The following is a 25,935-nucleotide window of genomic DNA, read 5'->3' as shown; positions in this document are numbered from 1 at the left end:
ATCTCGGGCAAGTAACATACCGATGACAAAGGGAACAACGTATGTTGTTATGCGGTCTGACCGATAAAGATCTTCGTAGAATATGGAGGACCAATATGGGCATCCAGGTCCCGCTATTGGTTATACCAGAGAGGTGTCTCGGTCATGTCTACATAGTTCTCGAACCCATAGGGTCCGCACGCTTAACGTTCGTTGACGATATAGTACTATATGAGTTATGTATGTTGATGACCGAATGTTGTTCGGACTCCGGGATGAGATCACGGACATGACGAGGAACTCCGGAATGGTCCGGAGACAAAGTTTGATATATGGGATAGTAGTGTTTGATCTCCGGAAGGGTTCCGGAATTCACCGGAAGGGGTTCCGGATGTTTCCCGAAATGTTTGGGCACAAGAACACTTTATCTGGACCAAAGGGGAAAGCCCACGAGGCTTTTGGAAAGTGCAAAAGGAAGTTGTGTGGAGACCAGAGGCTAGACGCCAGGAACCCTGGCGTCTAGGGGGTAGACGCCGGGAACCCTGGCGTCTAGCCCTGGAGTCCGAGAAGGACTCTTGCCTTTCGGGTGAAACCGACTTTGAGGAGGCTTTTACTCCAAGTTTCGACCCCAGGGCTCAACATATAAATAGAGGGGTAGGGCCAGCACCAAAGACAGCTCAAGAAACACCAAGCCGTGTGCCGGCTACCCCGTCTCCTCTAGTTTATCCTCCGTCATAGTTTTCGTAATGCTTAGGTGAAGCCTTACGGAGATTGTTCTTCACCAACACCGTCACCACGCCATCGTGCTGCCAGAACTCATCTACTACTTCGCCCTTCTTGCTGGATCGAGAAGGCGAGGACGTCACCGAGCCGAACGTGTGCAGAACTCGGAGGTACCGTGCTTTCGGTACTTGAATCGGTCGGATCGTGAAGATGTACGACTACATCAACCGCGTTGATATAACGCTTCCGTGAACGGTCTACGAGGGTACGTAGACAACACTTTCCCCTCTCGTTGCTATGCATCACCATGATCTTGCGTGTGCGTAGGAATTTTTTTGAAATTACTACGTTCCCCAACAACATCATGGGGCTGCTGTAGCTCGACACCTCGACAACGTCTTGTCGATGCATCGTGAGCACTACCGGGACCGCCTGAATGTCCAATCTATGGGTACGATCTATCGCCCGTTAGAGCAACTCCAGGGGCGACCCATTTTTGTCCGTTTGGGTCATCCAGACACAAAACTCAGCCCAATGGGACGACCCAAACGGACACAGCGTCCGCATGATGTCTGTTTGGTGTCCGCTCGGACCCATTTTGGGCTTAAATTTGAGAAAATTTGGGTCAAAACGGACACAAAGCAGACGTTCTTTGTGCCCTCTTCGCCCCCCTCTGTCCGGCTACATGTGGCTCTTGGCCCACTTGCCATCCACCGATCTCTCTCATCCCATCTCTCTCCTCATTTTCCTCTTTTTTCTCCCACCCACCCGCCCACCGAACATGGCCGCGCACGCTCCCCCGCACACAGCAGCAGAGGATAGGCGGGACTTGTGCTCCTCCGGCGCCGGCGCTCCGCCGTGGTGGGCTCATGCTCCTCCTGCGGACGTGCCCGGCCGCGCCCGTCGACTCGCCTCGCCCCGGCCTCGCCTCGCCGCAACTCACCTCGCCCCCGCTTCGTTCCCCTCTCGAAGTCTCGATCCGGCGAACTGTGACACGACGCAACAGCCGACCAGCGAATCCGCCATGGCTTCCGCCTCCAAGCAGCAGAGTCACACACACACACTTGGTGATTTCTCTGTTGACCAATATCAAACCAAGAAATCCTCCTCGGCAGAGTGGCAAAGCCAACAGAGGCCAAGGGCATGGAGAGCGAAGGCAGCACGAGCCCCGGTGCCGGTGCCGGTGCCGGTGCCACGGCCTTGTACTATCCGGCGGACACGGCGGCTCTCTGTGTGCCCTGCGACGCGGCTGTCCACTCCGCGAACCCTCCGGCCTCCCGCCACGAGCGCGTGCCGCTGACGGCCGCCGTGGCGGCGACCTCCGGCGTGTACGACCTCTTCGCGGCTGAGGACGAAGGCGGCTTGTCCTGGCCGACGCCGGGGCAGGGGCAGGGAAGCCCCAGCAGCGGCTCGTCCGGCTTCCGTAGCGGCGGCGGCGTCGAGATGAGCTAGGCGCGCAGCTCCACCTCGTCGACCCCGACCGCAGCCTCAAGCTCGACGCTGGCCACTACTTCTTCTCGCTCCATGTCCCGCACAGCGACCGCCCGGACGACAAGGAGGACGCCTAGACGACGGAGACGGACGCGGACTAGGACTAGGAGGCGGCGCTGAGCTACGGGCTCGGGCTTGCTCTGGCCTCCGCCGGGCAACTCGGCGTCGGCGGGCGGCTGCTTGTCGACGGAGTCCGCCCGCGGCGAGTCTGTGCCCGTGCTGCAGTCCGACATCGGCGGCGCCTCGCCTAGGTATCCACGCCTACGGACGGCCGGCACCGGCAACGCTCCTAGCTACAAGCTCTCTGCCTGCTACGTGTTTGACGGAATGCCCAGACGGACATGTCAAAATATGCGTCCATCCTTCGTTGGGCGTACCAGCTGATCCAATTAAAAAAGTGGACGAGCACGAGCGGACGGGCGACCCAAACGGACACAAAACGGACAAAATCGATGTCCGTTTGGGTCTTCCCGTTGGAGTTGCTCTTAGGATCGTTTTGTGGTTGTCTGAACATATTTGGGTGCTCAACACCTGAACCTCTGTCGAAATCGATTTTCAGTTACTGAAATCATAACAGCGCAGTTGTCAAACAGAGCAGCATTCAGTGCCAAAACTTGCAGAGCTATGCCATAAGATGTGGTTGCTAAATGGTAACGGAATACTTATGTTACAAGTGGAATATCACTGCCAGCTTGAACTGCATAAATTTTAGGACATGTACGAATAGAAAGAATATGCATGACCTCAATTTTAAGTCTGTTTTGTACTAAAATCTAAAGAATGTAAATTCAGGGCCAATTCTTAAGTCATACTAATTGATTACAGTCGGTTCTGTTTTTGTCTCCGGCAGTTGGTTTTTCTGTTGAGATCAGTTCTGTACTAAAATCTAACGGCACATTTTGCTCCACTCTACTACGTACTCATCATCACCATCTTAATGGCAAAGTGGCCATGAAATTTCCTACTGTGTGATTTGGAATCATGTGTGAAAAAATGAAATTCTGGCCAAACAAAATTCATCGTTCAGTAGCCCTTATTGCATAGAAAAATTCTTTGCTCCTGGAGGAACGTTAGCAGATATGTGGCTGCCCTTTCCTGATGCGTTCTGCCTACCATCACCAAGTCAAGGTCTTTCTTCCACGGTAGGCGTTTAAATGACAGGCCATACTAGAACCAAACAAAAACATACTTGTCGCACTTGAGGATAGGTATGCAATGTCTTTGTCATAGTGCCCAAGGGGCAAGGTCAGGGCCACAGCTCCAGACGTTGCTGCACGACATAAACAAGGGCTGGAGCTAGAGTAGCCGCTGGTGGGAGGGGACTGGCCGCCGGAGCCAGAGTGGCTACCGGCACACGGGAAAGGAGAGGCGCCCTCCGAGGAGATAGGGAGGAGAGGATGGATATGCCAGTACTACAGCCGCTGTTTTCTTTTTCCCTTTTTGATCGCAGTTGCCACTACTTTTTTTTTTCGGGACAATGCTCTGTTTTCTCCATGATAACCACGGGACGCTGCTCTTTTGTTGTGACTCAAGCAGAATTATAAGATCTCCTTTTATCTGTGAATCAATCTCAAGTCCAAGACTTTTTAGATCAAAACTGGTGTGGACATTTTAGAATGTTTCTCTATTTTATATCCATATTTTGCTTTTAGTGTATATAATAGATAGATTGAAAATAGCTAGAATAGATAGGTAATACTCCATCCGTCCCAAAATAAGTGTCGTGACTTTAGTGCAAATTTGAACTAAGGCCAAGACACTTATTTTGGGGCCGAGAGAGTAGAAGATTTGAACTAAGACCATTGTTCAAGTAACTGGTACCATATGTTCATCTGATCGAATGATCCATTCTGTTCTATTGCTAACTTCAGATGGTTCGTCAAATAACTCCATTGACTTGAGTTGATCTATTGCTAATTTCAGGTGGTTCGTCAAATAACTTTTGCATCGATACCCTGTGCAGACCCCAAGAAGGATGTTCCATCCTGTATTTCACCAGAGTGTTGCCTGATCTGGTACTCGTAAACATCTTCTCACATTTCTACTGGTCGTCTTGAACTTTCTTTTTTGAGAATGTCGTCTTGAACTAACGTTTGATTTTTAGTCGTAGCCATTCAACGTTTGATTTTTAGTTCCAGCCCATTCAACGATGAGGTTGCTTTCAGGTTGGATATGTGGCCCAGAAATTATCCCCACAAAGAAAAAAAAATGTGGCCCAGGCCTCGCGCGCAGAAAGTTTCGCGCACATGGCTTTGCCTGACTTTGGCCACCCGCGATGTAAATATTTTTGCCAAAGAAAAAAGACCCCATCCCAGGACAGAGCATATCTATCGTCTGAGTTCAATCCCCATCTCCGGCGACCTCCCCTACTGAATCACCGCCTCCAGCTATATATCTATGCTCCAGACCGGTCTGAATCGGCATCCACGGTGGTCGATTGACGCCGGCAAAGGCTGCACGGGTGGTTGAGAGGGATACATAAGGGAAGTAGCCGACTCTTGTGCTCCAAGAGGAAGCAGGAGACGGCGCAGCGACACCACGGTTCCTCTCCTCGAGGTAAATCCTTTTCTTCTTCCAAACACTAGGATGGTTCCATCTGCAGCTTAGTTTGCGTCTTGAATAATTTATTCCATGGATTAAGCTATTCCATTTGCAGATTTCTTCGTCGTCTCAAGTCCATGGCCACCCTGCGTTGAAGAAGCCAAGAACCTGATGCTGCTGCATGCATGCCTAAGTTATCAAGAGTAATGCTCTTCATATCATGGCAACTAAATAGTGGACTACTCGTATCACCAGGCAACAACTCTGCTATCTTCTCTTCAGTTGTTCTCAACGAGTATAAGTATCAACCCTTCACATCGTAAGTCCCCCGACTGATCGAGGGTTCTCTAAGTTTTTTCATTTGTGCTTGGAGTCCCTTTCGTTACCCGTACGTCAGAGTCCAGAGTATAATCTGATGAACTGTTAATATATTTCTGGCAGCGGAACAGGGCTCTTCTTCAAGCATATATAAGCACAACAAATGATCATGCAGAATTTGAACATGCTGAGTTCCATCATTTTTGTACTTGTCGTCCCTATCCTGCCCATGGTTGTCGCCTACCCTTCCACTGCCGCTCCCTCAAATCTCTGGAAAATATCTAGTATGCAAACCAGAGTAGCCATGTCAGGAAATCCCAGTGCCCTTGTCATTCTTGAGAGTGGCAGCACCTCATACCGACTTCTTTTTGGCTTCTACACCATGGACGGCAATGCATTCACTCTCTCTGTCTTGCTCATGGGAGCCCAGCCTCCGGCCATCTGGTCTGCTAACCCTGGTGATCCGGTAAGCCAGGATGCCATGTTGAACTTCACCAGCGATGGGAATATGCTGCTCAGCGACGGGGATGGCACCGTTATCTGGTCAACAGCCACAAAGAGCAGGTCAGTTGCAGCCTTGCGGCTAGATGTTTCAGGAAACCTTGTGTTGTTTGATCAGAAAAATTCCTCTGTTTGGCAGTCGTTTCACCACCCAACAGATACATTGGTCCTGGGACAATCGCTCTGCAGGGGCATGAACATAAGTGTAAAACCCTCCAAAACAAAATGGCCATCTGCTCGGATTTATCTTTCTGCAGAGTTTGGTGGACTGCAGTATTCATATCAACCAGCAAACTATTCACAATCGTTCACTGAATTTGCTAGCACCAAATCAGACTGTTATGCATTTGTCAATGGCAGCTTTGGGTTCCCAAATCAGGTTTTCTGGCTGCCGCAAGCAAGATCATTGCAATACATGCGGTTAGAGTCCGATGGACATTTGAGGCTTTACGAGTTGCAGGGCTACTCAAGCCCGCAGCTTCGGTTTGATGTATTAAGCCTAGCCATGAAATTTTGTGACTACCCATTCGCATGCGGTGATTATGGTGTTTGCAGTGATGGGCAGTGCTCTTGCCCTAGTTTGAGCTACTTTAGGTCAAACAATGAACGTCATCCAGATGCTGGTTGCACACTCTTAACCACCATCTCCTGCAACCGTGCGCACTACCATCAGTTGCTACCACTCGGCAACGTTTCTTACTTCAGTGACAACATGTTCCGGAAATTGGCCATTTCAAGTTCCTCAGAAGAGGTCTGCAAGCAAGCTTGCTTAATAGATTGTGCTTGCAGAGTTGCCATTTTCCAGTATTACGGATCGAATCATTACAGTAATGGTGGTAACTGCTTGTTGTTATCAGAGGAAAAACTAATTTCGCTGGCAGAAGGTTCGTCCGATGGACTTTCAGCATACATCAAGATACAAGGCACACGATCAATCAAAAAAAGGATCACAACTATAGTTTGTTCAGTAATTACAGGTTTGTCTGCATTAGGAATCTTGTTCTCCGCTGTCATATGGAAAATGTGCAAGAAAGAGGAAGAACAGCTCTTTGATAGCATACCCGGGACACCAAAGCGTTTCTCCTATCACGAGTTGAAGGTAGCTACCAGCAACTTCTCTGTGAAGCTTGGAAGTGGTGGATTTGGGTCAGTCTTCAAAGGAAAGATAGGCAGGGAAACAATCGCAGTCAAACGTTTGGAAAGTGTTCAGCAAGGAACCGAGGAGTTCTTAGCAGAGGTCATGACAATTGGGAGAATGCATCACCATAATCTTGTCAGGTTGATAGGATTTTGTGCAGAGAAGTCGCACAGGCTTCTCGTCTACGAGTACCTGTGCAACAGTTCATTGGATAAATGGATCTTTCATGCATGTTCAGTTTTCACTTTGTCTTGGAAAACTAGACGTAACATCATAATTTCCATAGCCAGAGGTTTGTCCTACCTCCATGAAGAATGCAAGGAAAAGATCGCCCACTTGGACATAAAGCCACAGAACATTCTCCTTGATGATAGGTTCAACGCAAAGCTTTCTGATTTTGGACTGTCCAAAATGATAAACAGAGACCAGAGCAAAATTATGACTCGGATGCGAGGCACCCGTGGATATCTAGCTCCCGAATGGCTTGGCTCAAAAATCACTGAGAAGGCTGATATCTACAGCTTTGGTATCGTGGTGGTGGAAATCATTTGTGGCCGAGAGAATTTGGATGAATCGTTGCCCGAGGAAAGCATCCACCTAATAAGTCTGCTTGAAGAAAAGGCAAGATCTGGTCGGTTGCTCGATTTAGTGGACAGTGGCAGCAATGATATGCAGTGTCACATGGAGGAGGTCATGGAAGCGATGAGGCTTGCAATGTGGTGCTTACAGGTTGATAGCAGCAGAAGGCCCTTGATGTCAACGGTCGCGAAGGTGTTGGAAGGCGTGACGAGCTTGGAGGCTGCACCCGACTACAGCTTTGTCCCTAGTTTTGCATCAAATGGTGCTAGTAGTGCAGGGCCAACTTCTTCCTATGTGCCATCAGCATCGCATTTATCAGGGCCTAGATGAAAGCTTACTTCAGCTTTCCATATCTGACTACGAGGATAGCTTTTGCTGTTTTGCATCCTTCCATTCTGCCAGAAATCTTTTGTAAACAATTTTGTGCATCACTATTCATGGCTCATAATTTTGTAGTGTGCATCTCAAATGAATATCTTGAGAAATTAAAGCACAGGACAGATGGCAAGATAGCCTATCCTTTACACATTCTGACAAATAATAAACGATATTTATATATCATATTTATGCCTTGCAAAAAGGAATAATGATGATTTGCATGTATCATTTCTACTGCTATTGCACTCAATTTGACATCAACGAGACCTATAATGTACTACTAGGCTTTGATTGGAATGATCATCTGACAAGTATCATATGTTTCTTCCATGTTAGTTTGTTTTAGTTTTCTCTGCATGCAATTTAGCAACTGGATATTGGATTTTTGGATCATGTGAAGGAAAAAAAATCATCAAACACTCACAGACTAAAACAAGAGACCAAAGAATATGCTTGTGTGGGTGACTGCTTGTAATTTTGAATTGCATAGTTCACAAAAAATTCCATGCACGCTATCGATGTATCTTATTTTTCTTCTTCACAAAAGAGATGCTTCTCGAATTGAGTTTTGAGAATCCACACATATACAATACTATGCAATTGTTGCAGTCCAGATGATCATTTTTCTATGCTAGAAGGGTTGGGCGCTTTGCTGCGGGTTGGTGTTGTTGGGTTTTCATAATTTCTCTACTCTCTTTGTTTTAAAATATAAGTTGTATTAGTTTTTTAAAAAGCCAAACCTCTTTAAGTTTAACCAAATTGGTGGACAAATATATCAATATATTGTTGGGGAACGTAGTAATTTCAAAATTTTCCTACGCACATGCAAGATCATGGCGATGCATAGCAACGAGGGGGAGAGTCTGATCTACGTACCCTTGTAGATCGCAACGGAAGCGTTGACACAACGTAGAGGAAGTAGTCGTACGTTTTCTTCCCGATCCGACCGGTCCAAGCACCGTTACTCCGGCACCTCCGAGTTCTTAGCACACGTTCAGCTCGATGACGTTCCTCGGGCTCCGATCCAGCAAAGCGTCGAGGAAGAGTTCCGTCAGCACGACGGCGTGGTGACGATCTTGATGTACTGCCGACGCAGGGCTTCGCCTAAGCACTGCAACGGTATGATCGAGGTGGAATTTGGTGACAGGGGGCACCGCACACGGCTAAGGAACGATCTGAAGGATCAACTTCTGTGTCTATGGGGTGCCCCCTGCCCCTGTATATAAAGGATGGAGGAGGAGGAGGCCAGCCAAGGCATAGGGTGCGGCCAGGATGGGAGTCCTACTAGGACTCCAAGTCCTAGTAGGAGTCCACCAAAAGGGGAGGAAGGGAGAAGGAATAGGAGGAGAAGGAGAGGTGGCCGGCCCCCTTTTCCCTAGTCCAATTCGGACCAAAGGGGAGGGGGGGCGCAGCACCCTTTTCCTCTTCCCACTAAAGCCCATCAAGGCCCATTACTGCTTCTCCTCCCGTAACTACCCGGTACTCCGAAAAATACCCGAACCACTTAGAACCTTTCCGATGTCCGAATATAGTCGTCCAATATATCAATCTTTACGTCTCGACAATTTCGAGACTCCTCGTCATGTTCCCGATCTCATCCGGGACTCCGAACTCCTTCAGTACATCAAAACTCATAAACTCATAATATAACTGTCATCGAAACCTTAAGCGCGCGGACCCTACGGGTTCAAGAACAATGTAGACATGACCGAGACACGTCTCTGGTCAATAACCAATAGAGGGACCTGGATGCCCATATTGGCTCCTACATATTCTACGAAGATCTTTATCGGTCAGACCGCATAACAACATACGTTGTTCCCTTTGTCATCGGTATGTTACTTGCCCGAGATTCGATCGTCGGTATCTCAATACCTAGTTCAATCTCGTTACCGGCAAGTCTCTTTACTCGTTCCGTAATACATCATCTCGCAACTAACTCATTAGTTGCAATGCTTGCAAGGCTTATGTGATGTGCATTACCGAGAGGGCCCAGAGATACCTCTCCAACAATCGGAGTGACAAATCCTAATCTCGAAATACGCCAACCCAACATCTACCTTTGGAGACACCTGTAGACTCCTTTATAATCACCCAGTTACGTTGTGACGTTTGGTAGCACCCAAAGTGTTCCTCCGGTAAACGGGAGTTGCATAATCTCATAGTCATAGGAACATGTATAAGTCATGAAGAAAGCAATAGCAACATACTAAACGATCGGGTGCTAAGCTAATGGAATGGGTCATGTCAATCAGATCATTCAACTAATGATGTGACCTCGTTTAATCAAATAACAACTCTTTGTTCATGGTTAGGAAACATAACCATCTTTGATCAACGAGCTAGTCAAGTAGAGGCATACTAGTGACACTCTGTTTGTCTATGTATTCACACATGTATTATGTTTCCGGTTAATACAATTCTAGCATGAATAATAAACATTTATCATGATATAAGGAAATAAATAATAACTTTATTATTGCCTCTAGGGCATATTTCCTTTCAGTCTCCCACTTGCACTAGAGTCAATAATCTAGTTCACATCGCCATGTGATTTAGCAGCAATAGTTCACATCACCATGTGATTAACACCCATAGTTCACATCGTCATGTGACCAACACTCAAAGGGTTTACTAGAGTCAGTAATCTAGTTCACATATCTATGTGATTAACACCCAAAGAGTACTAAGGTGTGATCATGTTTTGCTTGTGAGATAATTTTAGTCAACGGGTCTGTCACATTCAGATCCGTAAGTATTTTGCAAAATTCTATGTCTATAATGCTCTGCATGGAGCTACTCTACCTAATTGCTCCCACTTTCAATATGTATCCAGATTGAGACTTTAGATTCATCTGGATTAGTGTCAAAAACTTGCATCGACGTAACCCTTTACGACGAACCTTTTTGTCACTTCCATAATCGAGAAACATATCCTTATTTCACTAAGGATAATTCTGACCGCTGTCCAGTGATCTACTCCTAGATCACTATTGTACTCCCTTGCCAAATCAGTGCAGGGTATACAATAAATCTGGTACACAGCATGGCATACTTTATAGAACCTATGAATGAGGCATAGGGAATGACTTTCATTCTCTTTCTATCTTCTGCCGTGGTCGGGCTTTGAGTCTTTACTCAACTTCACACCTTGTAACACAGGCAAGAAACTTTTTCTTTGACTGTTCCATTTTGAACTACTTCAAAATCTTGTCAAGGTATGTACTTATTGAAAAACTTATCAAGCGTCTTGATCTATCTCTATAGATCTTGAAGCTCAATATGTAAGCAGCTTTACCGAAGTCTTTCTTTGAAAAACTCCTTTCAAACACTCCTTTTATGCTTTACAGAATAATTCTACATTATTTCCGATCAACAATATGTCATTCACATATACTTATCAGAAATGCTGTAGTGCTCCCACTCACTTTCTTGTAAATACAGGCTTCACCGCAAGTCTGTATAAAACTATATGCTTTGATCAACTCATCAAAGCGTATATTCCAACTCCGAGATGTTTGCACCAGTCCACAGACAGATCGCTGGAGCTTGCATATTTAGTTAACACCTTTAGGATCGACAAAACCTTCTAGTTGCATCGTATACAACTCTTCTTTAGCAAATCCATTAAGGAATGCAGTTTTGTTTATCCCTTTGCCAGATTTCATAAAATGCGGCAATTGCTAACATGATTCGGACAGACTTAAGCATAGATACGAGTGATAAAATCTCATCGTAGTCAACACCTTGAACTTGTCGAAAACCTTTTGCGACAATTCTAGCTTTGTAGATAGTAACACTACTATCAGCGTCCGTCTTCCTCTTGAAGATCCATTTATTTTCTATGGCTTGCCGATCAACGGGCAAGTCAACCAAAGTCCAAACTTTGTTCTCATACATGAATCACATCTCAGATTTCATGGTTTCAAGCCACTTTGCGGAATCTGGGCTCACCATCGCTTCTTCATAGTTCGTAGGCTCGTCATGGTCAAGTAACATGACCTCTAGAACAGGATTACCGTACCACTCTGGTGCGGTTCTCACTCTGGTTTACCTACAAGATTCGGTAGTAACTTGATCTGAAGTTACATGATCATCATCATTAGCTTCCTCACTAATTGGTGTAGTAGTCACAGGAACAGATTTCTGTGATGAACTACTTTCCAATAAGGGAGAAGGTACAATTACCTTATCAAGTTCTACTTTCTTCCCACTCACTTCTTTCGAGAGAAACTCCTTCTCCAGAAAGTTTCCGAATTTAGCAACAAAAGTCTTGCCTTCGGATCTGTGATAGAAGGTGTATCCAATAGTTTCCTTTGGATATCCTATGAAGATGCACTTCTCCGATTTGAGTTTTGAGCTTATCGGGATGAAAACTTTTTCATATAAGCATCGCAACCCCAAACTTTAAGAAACGACAACTTTGGTTTCTTGCCAAACCATAGTTCATAAGGCGTCGTCTCGACGGATATAGATGGTGCCCCTTTTTAACGTGAATGCAGCTGTCTCTAATGCATGACCCCAAAAACAATAGTGGTAAATCGGTAAGAGACATCATAGATTGCACTATATCCAATAAAGTACGGTTATGACGTTCGGACACACCATTATGCTATGGTGTTCCAGGTGGCGTGAGTAGTGAAACTATTTCACATTGTTTTTAACTGAAGGCCAAACTCGTAACTCAAATACTTTTCTCTACGATCAGATCATAGAAACTTTATTTTCTTGTTACGGTGATTTTTCACTTCACTCTAAAATTCTTTGAACTTTTCAAATGTTTCAGACTTATGTTTCATCAAGTAGATATACTCATATCTGCTCAAATCATCTGTGAAGATCAGAAAATAATGATACCTGTCGCGAGCCTCAATATTCATCGGACCACATACATCAGTATGTATGATTTCCAACAAATCTGTTGCTCGCTCCATTGTTCCGAAGAACAGAGTCTTAGTCATCTTGCCCATGAGGTATGGTTCGTAAGCATCAACTGATTCATAATCAAGTGATTCCAAAAGCCCATCAGCATGGAGTTTCTTCATGCGCTTTACACCAATATGACCTAAACGGCAGCGCTACAAATAAGTTGCACTATCATTATTAAGTTTGCATCTTTTGGTTTCAATATTATGATTATGTGTATCACTACGATCGAGATCCAACGAACTATTTTCATTGGGTGTGTAACCATATAAGGTTTTATTCATGTAAACAGAACAACAATTTATTCTCTTACTTAAATGAATAACCGTATTACAATAAACATGATCAAATCATATTCATGCTCAACGCAAACATCAAATAACACTTATTTAGGTTCAACACTAATCCCGAAATTATGGGGAGTGTGCGATGATGATCATATCAATCTTGGAACCACTTCCAACACACATCGTCACTTTACCCTTAACTAGTCTCTGTTTATTCTGCAACTCCCGTTTCGAGTTACTAATCTTAGCAACTGAACTAGTATCAAATACTGAGGGTTTGCTATAAACACTAGTAAAGTACACATCGATAACATGTATATCAAATATACTTATGTTCACTCTGCCATCCTTCTTATCCACCAATCACTTGGGGTAATTCCACTTCCAGTGACCAGTCCCTTTGCAGTAGAAGCACTTAGTCTCAGGCTTAGGATCAGACTTGGGCTTCTTCACTTGAGCAGCAACTTGCTTGCCGTTCTTCTTGAAGTTCCCCTTCTTCCCTTTGCCCTTTTCTTGAAACTAGTGGTCTTGTCAACCATCAACACTTGATGTTTTTCTTGATTTCTACCTTCGTTGATTTCAGCATCACGAAGAGCTTAGGAATTACTTTTGTCATCCCTTGCATATTATAGTTCATCACGAAGTTCTACTAACTTGGTCATGGTGACTAGAGAATTCTGTCAATCACTATCTTATCTGGAAGATTAACTCCCACTTGATTCAAGCGATTGTAGTACCCAGACAATCTGAGCACATGCTCACTAGTTGAGCGATTCTCCTCCATCTTTTAGCTATAGAACTTATTGGAGACTTCATATCTCTCAACTCGGGTATTTGCTTGAAATATTATCTTCAACTCCTGGAACATCTCATATGGTCCATGACGTTCAAAACGTCTTTGAAGTCCCGATTCTAAGCCATTAAGCATGGTGCACTAAACTATCAAGTAGTCATCATATTGAGCTAGCCAAACGTTCATAACGTATGCATCTGCTCCTACAATAGGTCTGTCACCTATCGGTGCATCAAGGACATATTTTTTCTGTGCAGCAATGAGGATAAACCTCAGATCACGGATCCAATCCGCATCATTGCTACTAACATCTTTCAACATAATTTTCTCTAGGAACATATCAAAATAAAACGCAGGGAAGCAACAACGCGAGCTATTGATCTACAACATGATTTGCAAAATACTACCAGGACTAAGTTCATGATAAATTTAAGTTCAATTTAATCATATTACTTAAGAACTCCCACTTAGATAGATATCCCTCTAATCCTCTAAGTGATCACGTGATCCAAATCAACTAAACCATAACCGATCATCACGTGAGATGGAGTAGTTTTCAATGGTGAACATCGCTATGTTGATCATATCTACTATATGATTCACGCTCGACCTTTCGGTCTCCGTGTTCCGAGGCCATATCTGTATATGCTTGGCTCGTCAAGTATAACCTGAGTATTCCGCTTGTGCAACTGTTTTGCACCCGTTGTATTTGAACGTAGAACCTATCACACCCGATCATCACGTGGTGTCTCAGCACGAAGAACTTTTGCAACGGTGCATACTCAGGGAGAACACTTCTTGATAATTTAGTGAGAGATCATCTTATAATGCTACCGTCAATCAAAGCAAGATAAGATGCATAAAAAGATAAACATCACATGCAATTAATATAAGTGATATGATATGGCCATCATCATCTTGTGCTTTGTGATCTCCATCTCCGAAGCACCGTCATGATCACCATCGTCACCGGCGCGATACCTTGATCTCCATCGTAGCATCGTTGTCGTCTCGCCAATCTTATGCTTCCACGACTATCACTACCGCTTAGTAATAAAGTAAAGCATTACATCGCGATTGCATTGCATATAATAAAGCGACAACCATATGGCTCCTACCAGTTGCCGATAACTCGGTTACAAAACATGATCATCTCATACAATAAAATCAGCATCATGCCTTGACCATATCACATCACAACATGCCCTGCAAAAACAAGTTGGACGTCCTCTACTTTGTTGTTGCAAGTTTTACGTGGCTGCTACGGGCTTAAGTAAGAACTCATCTCACCTACGCATCAAAACCACAACAATAGTTCGTCAAATAGACTCCATTTTAACCTTCTCAAGGACCGGGCATAGCCACACTTGGTTCAACTAAAGTTGGAGAGACAGTCTTCCGCAAGCCATCTATGTGCAAAGCACGTCGAGGGAACCGGTCTCGCGTAAGAGTACGCGTAAGGTTGGTCCGGATCGTCTCGTCCAACAATACCGCCGAACCAAAGTATGACATGCTGGTAGGCAGTATGACTTGTATCGCCCACAACTCACTTCTGTTCTACTCGTGCAAATAACATCAAACCATAAAAACCTAGGCTCGGATGCCACTGTTGGGGAACGTAGTAATTTCAAAATTTTCCTACGCACACGCAAGATCATGGTGATGCATAGCAACGAGGGGGAGAGTCTGATCTACGTACCCTTGTAGATCGCAACGGAAGCGTTGACACAACGTAGAGGAAGTAGTCGTACGTTTTCTTCCCGATCCGACCGATCCAAGCACCGTTACTCCGGCACCTCCGAGTTCTTAGCACACGTTTAGCTCGATGACGTTCCTCGGGCTCCGATCCAGCAAAGCGTCGAGGAAGAGTTCCGTCAGCATGACGGCGTGGTGACGATCTTGATGTACTGCCGACGCAGGGCTTCGCCTAAGCACTACAACGGTATGATCGAGGTGGAATTTGGTGGCAGGGGGCACCGCACACGGCTAAGGAACGATCTCAAGGATCAACTTCTGTGTCTATGGGGTGCCCCCTGCCCCTGTATATAAAGGATGGAGGAGGAGGAGGCCGGCCAAGGCATAGGGTGCGGCCAGGATGGGAGTCCTACTAGGACTCCAAGTCCTAGTAGGAGTCCACCAAAAGGGGAGGAAGGGAGAAGGAATAGGAGGAGAAGGAGAGGTGGCCGGCCCCCTTTTCCCTAGTCCAATTCGGACCAAAGGGGAGGGGGGGCGCAGCACCCTTTTCCTCTTCCCACTAAAGCCCATCAAGGCCCATTACTCTTCCCCGTATTCCCGTAACTCACCGGTACCTCCGAAAATACCCGAATCACTCGGAACCTTTCCGATGTCCGAATATAGTCGTCCAATATATCGATCTTTACGTCTCGACCATTTCGAGACTCCTCGTCATGTCCCTGATCTCATCCGGGACTCCGAACTCCTTCGGTACATCAAAACTCATAAACTCGTAATATAACTGTCATCAAAACCTTAAGCGTGCGGACCCTACGGTTCGAGAACAATGTAGACATGACCGAGACACGTCTCCGGTCAATAACCAATAGCGGGACCTGGATGCCCATATTGGCTCCTACATATTCTACGAAGATCTTTATCGGTTAGACCGCATAACAACATACGTTGTTCCCTTTGTCATCGGTATGTTACTTGCCCGAGATTCGATCGTCGGTATCCAATACCTAGTTCAATCTCGTTGCCGGCAAGTCTCTTTACTCATTCCGTAATACATCATCTCACAACTAACATATTAGTTGCAGTGCTTGCAAGGCTTATGTGATGTGCATTACCGAGAGGGCCCAGAGATACCTCTCCAACATTCGGAGTGACAAATCCCAATCTCGAAATACGCCAACCCAACATCTACCTTTGGAGACACCTGTAGTACTCCTTTATAATCACCCAGTTACGTTGTGACGTTTGGTAGCACCCAAAGTGTTCCTCCGGTAAACGGGAGTTGCATAATCTCATAGTCATAGGAACATGTATAAGTCATGAAGAATAGCAACAGCAACATACTAAACGATCGGGTGCTAAGCTAATGAAATGGGTCATGTCAATCAGATCATTCAACTAATGATGTGACCTCATTAATCAAATAACAACTCTTTGTTCATGGTTAGGAAACATAACCATCTTTGATCAACGAGCTAGTCAAGTAGAGGCATACTAGTGACACTCTGTTTGTCTATGTATTCACACATGTATTATGTTTCCGGTTAATACAATTCTAGCATGAATAATAAACATTTATCATGATATAAGGAAATAAATAATAACTTTATTATTGCCTCTAGGGCATATTTCCTTTCATATATACAATATCAAATTGGTATCATTAAATCATCATGAAATGAATTTTCTTATTTTATTTATTTAGTATTGCGGATGTCGATGTTTTTGGCTTGGAACTTGGTCAAAGTTAAAGAAATTTGACTTTTTCAAAAAACTGATACAACTTTTATTTTGAAATCTTTGGTTTGGCAAGTGGGGAAGATGATGGAGTGTGTTTTCGTTTTCTTTATAGTGTGATGTTTTGGTGGGCCTTTTGTGGTGTGGTTCTGTGTTATCTGCTAATCAACTCATACATATGTTGGAAAAATTTATGTGTCAATTACTACATGTACTATATTCGTGTTATAGTATCTCACATTGGCATTTTTTATCTAGCTGGTTAGAGGGTGAGCTGGATTGATATTGTTGACCCGGTCAAGATGTGAACCAAGTCTAAAATTGAATATATCAATCGAATGGGAGACCTCCAAAATTAGGGAGCATTGTGAATTAAAGGAATTGAACGAGATATTTCCTTGATAGAATATCTTAGTCTAATGGGAGAGCTCAAAACTGAGGGAGTATAGTAAATGAAAAGAATTGAATGAGAGAGCTCCTTGAAAATTTATTTTATTTATCCGGTCAAAATTGGGTGACCCAATTCTAAATTGGAGACCTCAGTTGATTATGAGGCCTTGAAAATTAGGGAGCATACCGAATTGAATGAGAGAGCTCTTTGGAAAAAAGATCGTTGAGCTAGTCCAAGTCAGGTCACTCCATTTCAAATTGAAGACCTCGATTGACCGTGAGAGCTTTAAATTAAGGAGCATACCAAATTGAATGAGAGAGCTCTTTGAAAAAAAGATCGTTCAGCCAGTCCAAGTCAGGTGACTCCATTTCAAATTGAAGACCTCAATTGACTGTGAGAGCTTTAAAATTAAGGAGCATACCAAATTGAATGAGAGAGCTCTTTGAAAAAAAGATCGTTGAGCCAATCCAAGTCAGGTGACTCCATTTCAAATTGAAGACCTCAATTGACTGTGAGAGCTTTAAAATTAAGGAGCATACCAAATTGAATGAGAGAGCTCTTTGAAAAAAAGATCGTTGAGCCAATCCAAGTCAGGTGACTCCATTTCAAATTGAAGACCTCAATTGACTGTGAGAGCTTTAAAATTAAGGAGCATACCAAATTGAATGAGAGAGCTCTTTGAAAAAAAGATCGTTGAGCCAATCCAAGTCAGGTGACTCCATTTCAAATTGAAGACCTCAATTGACTGTGAGAGCTTTAAAATTAAGGAGCATACCAAATTGAATGAGAGAGCTCTTTGAAAAAAAGATCGTTGAGCCAATCCAAGTCAGGTGACTCCATTTCAAATTGAAGACCTCAATTGACTGTGAGAGCTTTAAAATTAAGGAGCATACCAAATTGAATGAGAGAGCTCTTTGAAAAAAAGATCGTTGAGCCAATCCAAGTCAGGTGACTCCATTTCAAATTGAAGACCTCAATTGACTGTGAGAGCTTTAATATTAAGAAACATACTGCATTTATAGATACATAGTTAGATATTACACCGTGCAACTGGTGTAGTGCACACGCCTTTTCTCTCAATCTAACAATAAGTGTTATCACAACTTAATATTATAAGTTTTGTTGGTTGGTCAAATTACCTTAGAATTGGCCAGTTTGGTATGTATATCTTAAGTATCAGGCAAAAATGTTGTTTCATTATTATCATGTACTCGCTCTACCTCAAAATATGTTAAAAAGCGTCTTATATTTTGAGACAGAGGGAGTACCACATAAACATTGCAAGGGCAAGAACAAAAGTGAGATGAGTGCAATTATTTGTCTGACAAGGATTTCCCAATTAAGTAAGCAAATGTATGTGAAGTCTGGTCTCCTATCTGGTTTCCACTGGATCAAAACAATCCTGGCGATGAATGTACACACTGTCATTAAACCTGGAAGAGGACGACATTGCCACGTCTTGTTGTTGTCCATATCAAGAATACACGCCGCTCTAACTAAACCATAAAACCAGGAAACACCTAGGAACGAGCCATGTCGTCACAGGAAACAAAAGAAAAAAAACACAACTGAGACGAGAATCCATTAAGTTGGTGCCGTTTTCTGGTGATCCAGATGAGCAGAGGCGCCCTGCTCTGTCCCCTCTGATTAGTACTGCTTAGCATCTGTTTTGTTGTTGGCTTTGCCTGGTTAATATTTTTTTAATCTTTCTTGAAATTGCATTCAAACTGACAGAAGATGATCAATACGATTTTTGATGTTTTTTTATTTTTTGCTGGTTGTTTAATGTATTGTTGTCATTTCAAGGTTCTCAATTCAGGTCAAGAAAACAAAAAACTGATCGGCCGGAAAAAAAATCCTGGCCGGTATTTTCTATTTTGAATTTTTTTCTCACATTTAACCCAATTTGATTGAATTTTTCAGAGATTATTTGAATGCTTTTTGGACGAAAAACAACCGAAAACTTTCAAGATTTACCAGAAACGCTTTTTGGACGAAAAACAACCGAAAACTTCAGAGATTTACCAAAAACCTGTAATTCCAGTCCCTATCGGTAAAAGACCAGAATAAATAAACCTTGTTATATTGGCTATTATTTTCCTTGATAATTATCAGATATAAGAGTAAAATGGATTTTTGGTGCATGGGGGGCAACGGAGCATGTTATTTTGAACTGCTAAAAAATGTATGCAACTGCACTGAATTGAACAAGAAAAAAAAATAGCAAACAGCGACAGTGTTTCCGTCTTTCGTGGTTCAGTGAAGAGTATATATGGTCATCTGGATGGTTATAATTTAGATGTTTTCTTTTTTTGCGGTTATAATTTAGATGTTTACAAGCTCTTGTTTAGTTGCAGGCCTCAGTTCCAGATCTTCATGTTTATCGAAGTAACAAAGTGATATCAGCTCGCGAAGACAATGGCGAATCGTGACTTGCTGAGATTTTGAAGTGATTTTGATTAACATTTGAAAGTTTGTTTCCTCGCAGATTTGCACCGCAACGGATAGTTCTGTCGAATCATAGCTAAAGCCTCTGAGCTCCGACGATGAGGGCGAACCCCTGGATGGTTTGTTTCCTAGCAGATTTGCACTGCAACTGGTAGTTTTGTCGAGTCATAGCTAAGCCTCTGATCTCAGACGATGAGGGCGAAGGCGAACCCTTCGATGGTGCATTGGCGATCTGAGCCCAATACAGGAACAGAAAAGGCTCCGCCTCCTCCTCCCTCAACTGTACAGTAGATGATCTGATTATATACGCATAGAAAATAACAACCCGTGCGACGACCGACCATCCTGGCAACTTTTTAGCTCTGCCATATGTCTTTCTCTTCCAGGCTACTGTTTCTTATATATTTTCAGCCTCTTCTATTTCCATGGAGTAATAATTAGTCTCTTGATGGAACAAATATATCTTCCAGGACACTGTCATTTTTGTCCAGCCACTTTCATTTAAGAGTCTTGGCCCAGACACTCAACGCTGTGTGGAAAGCATTGATGGTGCTACTCCAGGTTTGTGTGTCGTGGCAGTTAATTCGCACCCACCAGCGTGCTCCACGCCGCGCGGTTAGTTGCGACGGGCCTTGGTCCCTGTTGAATAAAGGGTCCCGGCAGCCAGCTGTCTGCTTGTTGTCCTCTTTCTCTTCAATGTGTCATGATTGACCTATCAATTTCGATTTGGAATTATGGATGTATACATTTTTTTCTTGGCAATGCCTAAAACTTTTGATGTCCTCGGACAAAATCTATGCATATAATGTAATTAGGGACTACAATGCAATGTGCTTAGAGAGGTGTTTATAAAAATAAACCTGTTTGTTTCTTAAACACAGAACATGTGCCTAATTAAGCACCCATCCATACTCTACAAATAAGCACAAGTGTTTCAGAAAAAACTAATTAATTTTTCCAGACACCTCTTTTAAGTGTCTTGCATTTTAAATGGTCCTGATGCAGGCCGCCCAGATCTACTCCATCAAAGCAAAAAGAAGGGAAAACACATTTGATGGTGCATGGCATGGTGTGGTCTCCTTTGCACAAGTAATAAGTTCCTCATCATCATGCAAATTAAAAAAGTATATGTGGTATTTCCCATTTTTATCCTTTTACCTTTTTGAGAGTAGAATTTTTCATCAATTTCATCGTTGCACCAATGAGGATACAACCCATATGCATGAATGCATGATAACAGTTTAATGGATGTATTGTATTGGTTGGATTTAGAAAAAAGGCTAAGCCGCAGTTCGTAAAAATAAATAAATGAGACTGAGCTTAGCTGCAGCAACATGCTCTGTAGCCACACAATAGAAATATCTTTCCCAGCTCCCAACCGTCACTCTCTCCATTCCGTCCCTTGTCCTCCCTAGCTGAGAGCTCCCCATCAGTGCATTTATACACACGGCTTCACTCTCACCACTCTCCTCAGCCACCGCCAGATCCAGCTGAAGGTGGGAGCTCAACAGGGGTCATCGCCGCCGGTCAGTAGCCCCTCCCCGTCCCTCTCCCCCAGTTCGTTCTGACGTTATGCTTTTTTAGCTACCATTCTGATCCGATTAAGCATGCTGCGAATCTCTGTGCTTCTTAGTTTGGAGTTGAAAGAATAATAGTTGTTCATGATATTATACCAGCGGCGGACCCAGAACAAATCGATTGGGTGTCCAGTCCACGTATCTATATTGTTATCATCCATGTAATAGCTAGTAGCTAGCAAATAGTGTATGTATGGAATTTTGTGCATCACCGACAAGCTTGAAGAGACTTTTAAGATTGGACAAATACATGTAATGGTTATCCAGTGAGCAGACAAATTAGACTGGGCAGTCTCTTGTGTGTGCATCTGGATGTTTTTTACCATGCTTGTCCAGCGTAATACTTTTGACGACTTTTTGCAATGTTTACCCTCACATCTCCTACCGTTTGTTTGTCGCAGAACGCAAGCAACCGGATGAGAGGCTGAGCTAGCTTGTACGGCCAAGCATGGCCGAGGCCGTGTTTGGAGCGATGGGCACCCTTCTGCCCAAGCTCGCCGACCTGATCACCGAGGAGTACAACCTTCAAAAGCGTGTGAAAGGCGAGATCATGTTCCTCAAAGCTGAGATGGAGCATATGGAGGCCGCTCTGGTTGAGATCTCTGAGGCGCCAATTGACCAGCCGCCTGACAAGCTGAGGAAGCTTTGGGCCAAGGATGTGAGGGACCTATCATACGACCTCGAAGATAACATTGACAAGTTCATGGTGCACATCGAAACCCATGGACAGCCAGAGAAGTCGCACAGCTTCAGGGGTTTCATTGATAAGTGCCTCAGCCTGCTGACCAAGGGCAAGAATCGGCACAAGATCGGCATTGATATCAAAGACTTCAAGAGACACATCGAGGAGATCAGTGAGCGGCATAAAAGGTACCAGATTGACAGTAAGGCCCCTGCCAAGCCAACTGGTCCAACAGTTGACACCCTTCGCCTGTCAACCTTGTATAAAAAGGCGACCGAGCTCGTTGGCATTGACGAGAAGAGCCTTGAGGTAGTCGAGATGTTGACAGAGGGAGATGAGGTTTCCAAGAAACAACTCAAGGTGGTCTCTATTGTTGGTTCTGGTGGATTAGGCAAGACAACCCTTGCTAATGCAGTCTATGAGAAACTTAAAGGGGAATTCAATTGTCTGGCTTTTGTTTCTGTGTCTCTTAATCCTAACATGAAGATGATTTACATTAGCTTGCTCCGTCAATTTGACATGTAGACATATCAGAACATCAATGAGGCATCGTGGGGTGAAGAAGACTTACGCCGTGAGATAAAAAAATTCCTGGAACACAAGAGGTACGTATATATGTGCTCCGCCCTCACGTTTGGTATATGGATATGGATGTCATGAGGAAATTGCAATTGCGCTGACTCTTAATTTTTATTTTCACCCTATTTGTGATTTAAGTTGTTAAACTTTACTACATAGCTCAATTCTGCTCATACTATGAGAACTTCAATAGGCTTATGATGTCTTTTGGTATTAATTGAAGGTACTTGATTGTCATTGACGACATATGGGATAAATTCGTCTGGGAACACAACATCAAATGTGCTTTCGCTGAGAATGAATATGGAAGTAGAGTAATCACAACAACTCGTGTTCTTAATGTTGCCCAGGAAGCTGGTGGTTTATATCGTCTGCAACCTCTTTCTGTTGTTGATTCAAGGAAGTTATTCTACCAAAGAATATATGGCACTGAGAATAAAACAACACCTGCTCAATTGGTTGAAGTATCTGAGAACATTTTGAAAAGATGTGGTGGAGTGCCTTTAGCTATCCTTACAATTGCTAGTTTGCTATCCAGTAAAATGGGAAGAACACATACACATGAATATTGGTCCAAGGTGCACAAATCTATGGGTTCAGGGCTAGATGATAGTCATGATGATGTGAAGAAGATGAGACGGATATTATCAGTTAGTTACTCTGACCTACCTCCACACCTAAAGACTTGTTTACTGCATCTTTGTGTGTATCCAGAGGATTATCAGATTAAAACAGAACAACTGATATGGAAATGGGTGGGTGAAGGTTTTGTGGAAGAAAACTCAGAGAAGACTTTATATGAAGTAGGAGAGGATTACTTGGAAGAGCTCATTAATAAAAGCTTGGTCCAGCCCATACAGTTTTGCAATGGGAATAAAGTGTGCTCTTGTCATGTACACGATATGGTGCGTGACCTCATCACTTCCTTGTCAAATGAGGAGAATTTCCTGACGACTTTAGGTGGTCAGCAGCCATTGCATCTACCAAGTAAGATCCGCCGGTTGTCCATCCAAACCAGCACCGAAGAAGTTGCCAATCAGCTGCCAGCCTTGAGCTTGTCCTATGTGAGGTCACTTACTGTGTCTAGTCCAGCTTTCAGCTTATTGCCAAAACTTTCTGGTTTTCCAGTGTTACGTGTATTGGATTTAACTGACTATGAGCAAGTGGGTAATAATCATTGGAAGAATATCTGCAATTTGTTTCACCTTAGATATATGAGTTTAAAGGGTACCTCTATCACTAGTAGAAAAAGGGGCTATGGTCCAGGCCACCTCAGCCCATTAGTCCCGGTTCAGTCTTGAACCGGGACCAATGTGGGCATTGGTCCCGGTTCGTGAGCCCAGGGGGCCGGCCGGGCCACGTGGGCCATTGGTCCCGGTTCGTCTGGACCTTTTGGTCCCGGTTGGTGGGACGAACCGGGACCAATGGGCCTCGCTCCTGGCCCACCACCATTGGTCCCGGTTGGTGGCATGAACCGGGACCAAAGGCTCCCCTTTAGTCCCGGTTCATGCCACGAACCGGGACCAATGAATTGCCTATATATACCCCCTCGCGCAAGAGCAGAGCACAGTGCTCTGTTTTTTCTGGCCGAGGGGGAGAGGCCTTTGTGGTGCTCTAGCTCACCTCCTATGCACATGAGGTGTTCGATGGAATGCCCGAGCCACACTACTTAAGCTTTCTCCTCTCGAAGCTCGACCTCCAAGCTCCATTTTCCTCGAGATTTGTCTAGATTTAGCGGTCCGTCACGCCCCGTCCTCGTCTTCACCGCCGTCGATCACCCGCGCGGATCTCATCACCGACACCACCGTGGTGAGCCTCTTATTCTTATCTTCTTTCTGAAAGGAAAAATATTCTTACTTGTATGTTTAGATAGATACTTGTATCATTTTCTTACATTTATTATTGCATCTTATATAGTGCGATGGTTTTGGTATCCGCCCCCGCCGGCCCTCGTCCTGTCTATGATTCGGATTTGGTATGTATATTATCTTTATAACTATTGGTTCATTTATTGTTTATGAAAATTATGCCGACCAACGTGACATAGATTTTATTTATCTAGGATGTATGTGAATCGGAAATGCCAACCGTCCTTGTCGAGAGGTTAAATTTAGTTGAAGAAGAAAACAATTTGTTGAAGGAAAAAATAAAAAAAATTGAGGAGGAGAAGATGATATTGGAGTTGCATGTTGCGGATGTCGTCGATGATCACAAGATCAAGATGGATGCAATGCGCTTGAAGATTAGAAAGATTAGAAAATATGCCATTCATACCGAGGCTTGGTATCATTATGCCGTTGGATCAATTGTTACCTTGGTTGCGATTATGATCGCATTTGTTTTCGCATTGAAATGTTTTACATAGTTTCAATGTATGGTTTAATTAATTAGATGCTCTGGAGAGCTATACGTTGTTAGATGAGAACTATGTATGTACTTTGGTTTTAATGTGATGATGAACTTCTATTAATTTGGACACTTAATTATATATAATGCACGCAGATGAACCGGCAATGGATGTATGGTGACAGACACACCCGCGAGTACATTAAGGGCGTGCATGAGTTTCTCGATGCGGCTGAGGCAAACAAGCAGAATGGTTTTATGTGTTGTCCATGCACTGAATGTGGGAATACGAGGTCTTACTCTAACCGGAAAATCCTTCACTCCCACCTGCTTTACAAGGGTTTCATGCCACACTATAATGTTTGGACGAGGCACGGAGAAATAGGGGTTATGATGGAAGACGACGAAGAAGAAGAGTACGATGACAACTATGTGCCCCCTGAATACGGTGATGCTGCAACGGGGGGAGCTGGTGAAGATCAAGAGGAACCAGACGATGTGCCCAATGATGCTGCCACGGGTGAAGCTGCTGAAGATCAAGAGGAACCAGACGATGTGCCCGATGATGATGATCTCCGCCGGGTCATTGTCGATGCAAGGACGCAATGCATTAGTCAAAAGGAGAAGCTGAAGTTCGATCGCATGTTAGAGGATCACAAAAAAGGGTTATACCCCAATTGCGAAGATGGCAACACAAAGCTCGATACCGTACTGGAATTGCTGCAGTGGAAGGCAGAGAATGCTGTGGCTGACAAAGGATTTGAGAAGCTACTGAAAATATTGAAGAAGAAGCTTCCAAAGGATAACGAATTGCCCGACAGTACATACG

At 44.0% G+C, this 25,935-nt stretch overlaps 1 protein-coding gene and 1 pseudogene across 1 annotated transcript; both read left to right on the top strand.

The window, feature by feature from the left end:
• Nucleotides 1–4,482: 4,482 nt before the first annotated feature.
• Nucleotides 4,483–7,763, top strand: LOC125535406 (G-type lectin S-receptor-like serine/threonine-protein kinase SD2-5). Its single transcript, XM_048698461.1, has 3 exons — nucleotides 4,483–4,749; nucleotides 4,850–5,053; nucleotides 5,176–7,763. The coding sequence occupies exon 3, from the start codon at nucleotides 5,216–5,218 to the stop codon at nucleotides 7,598–7,600; it is 2,385 nt and encodes a 794-aa protein (XP_048554418.1). The 5' UTR covers nucleotides 4,483–4,749; nucleotides 4,850–5,053; nucleotides 5,176–5,215; the 3' UTR covers nucleotides 7,601–7,763.
• Nucleotides 7,764–21,318: 13,555 nt separating this feature from the next.
• LOC125540821 lies at nucleotides 21,319–24,099 on the top strand (annotated as a pseudogene).
• Nucleotides 24,100–25,935: the final 1,836 nt, after the last annotated feature.

The sequence above is a fragment of the Triticum urartu genome, chromosome 2 (assembly GCF_003073215.2).
Source record: "Triticum urartu cultivar G1812 chromosome 2, Tu2.1, whole genome shotgun sequence".
In the NCBI taxonomy this organism is placed as follows: Eukaryota; Viridiplantae; Streptophyta; class Magnoliopsida; order Poales; family Poaceae; genus Triticum; species Triticum urartu.
The sequence above is the reverse complement of the archived record's forward strand: the minus strand, read 5'-3'. Positions and strand labels throughout refer to the sequence as shown.

Coding starts and splice junctions, on each gene's coding strand:
- LOC125535406 (XM_048698461.1), top strand. CDS start 5,216: ATGATCATGCAGAATTTGAACATGCTGAGTTCCATCATTTTTGTACTT.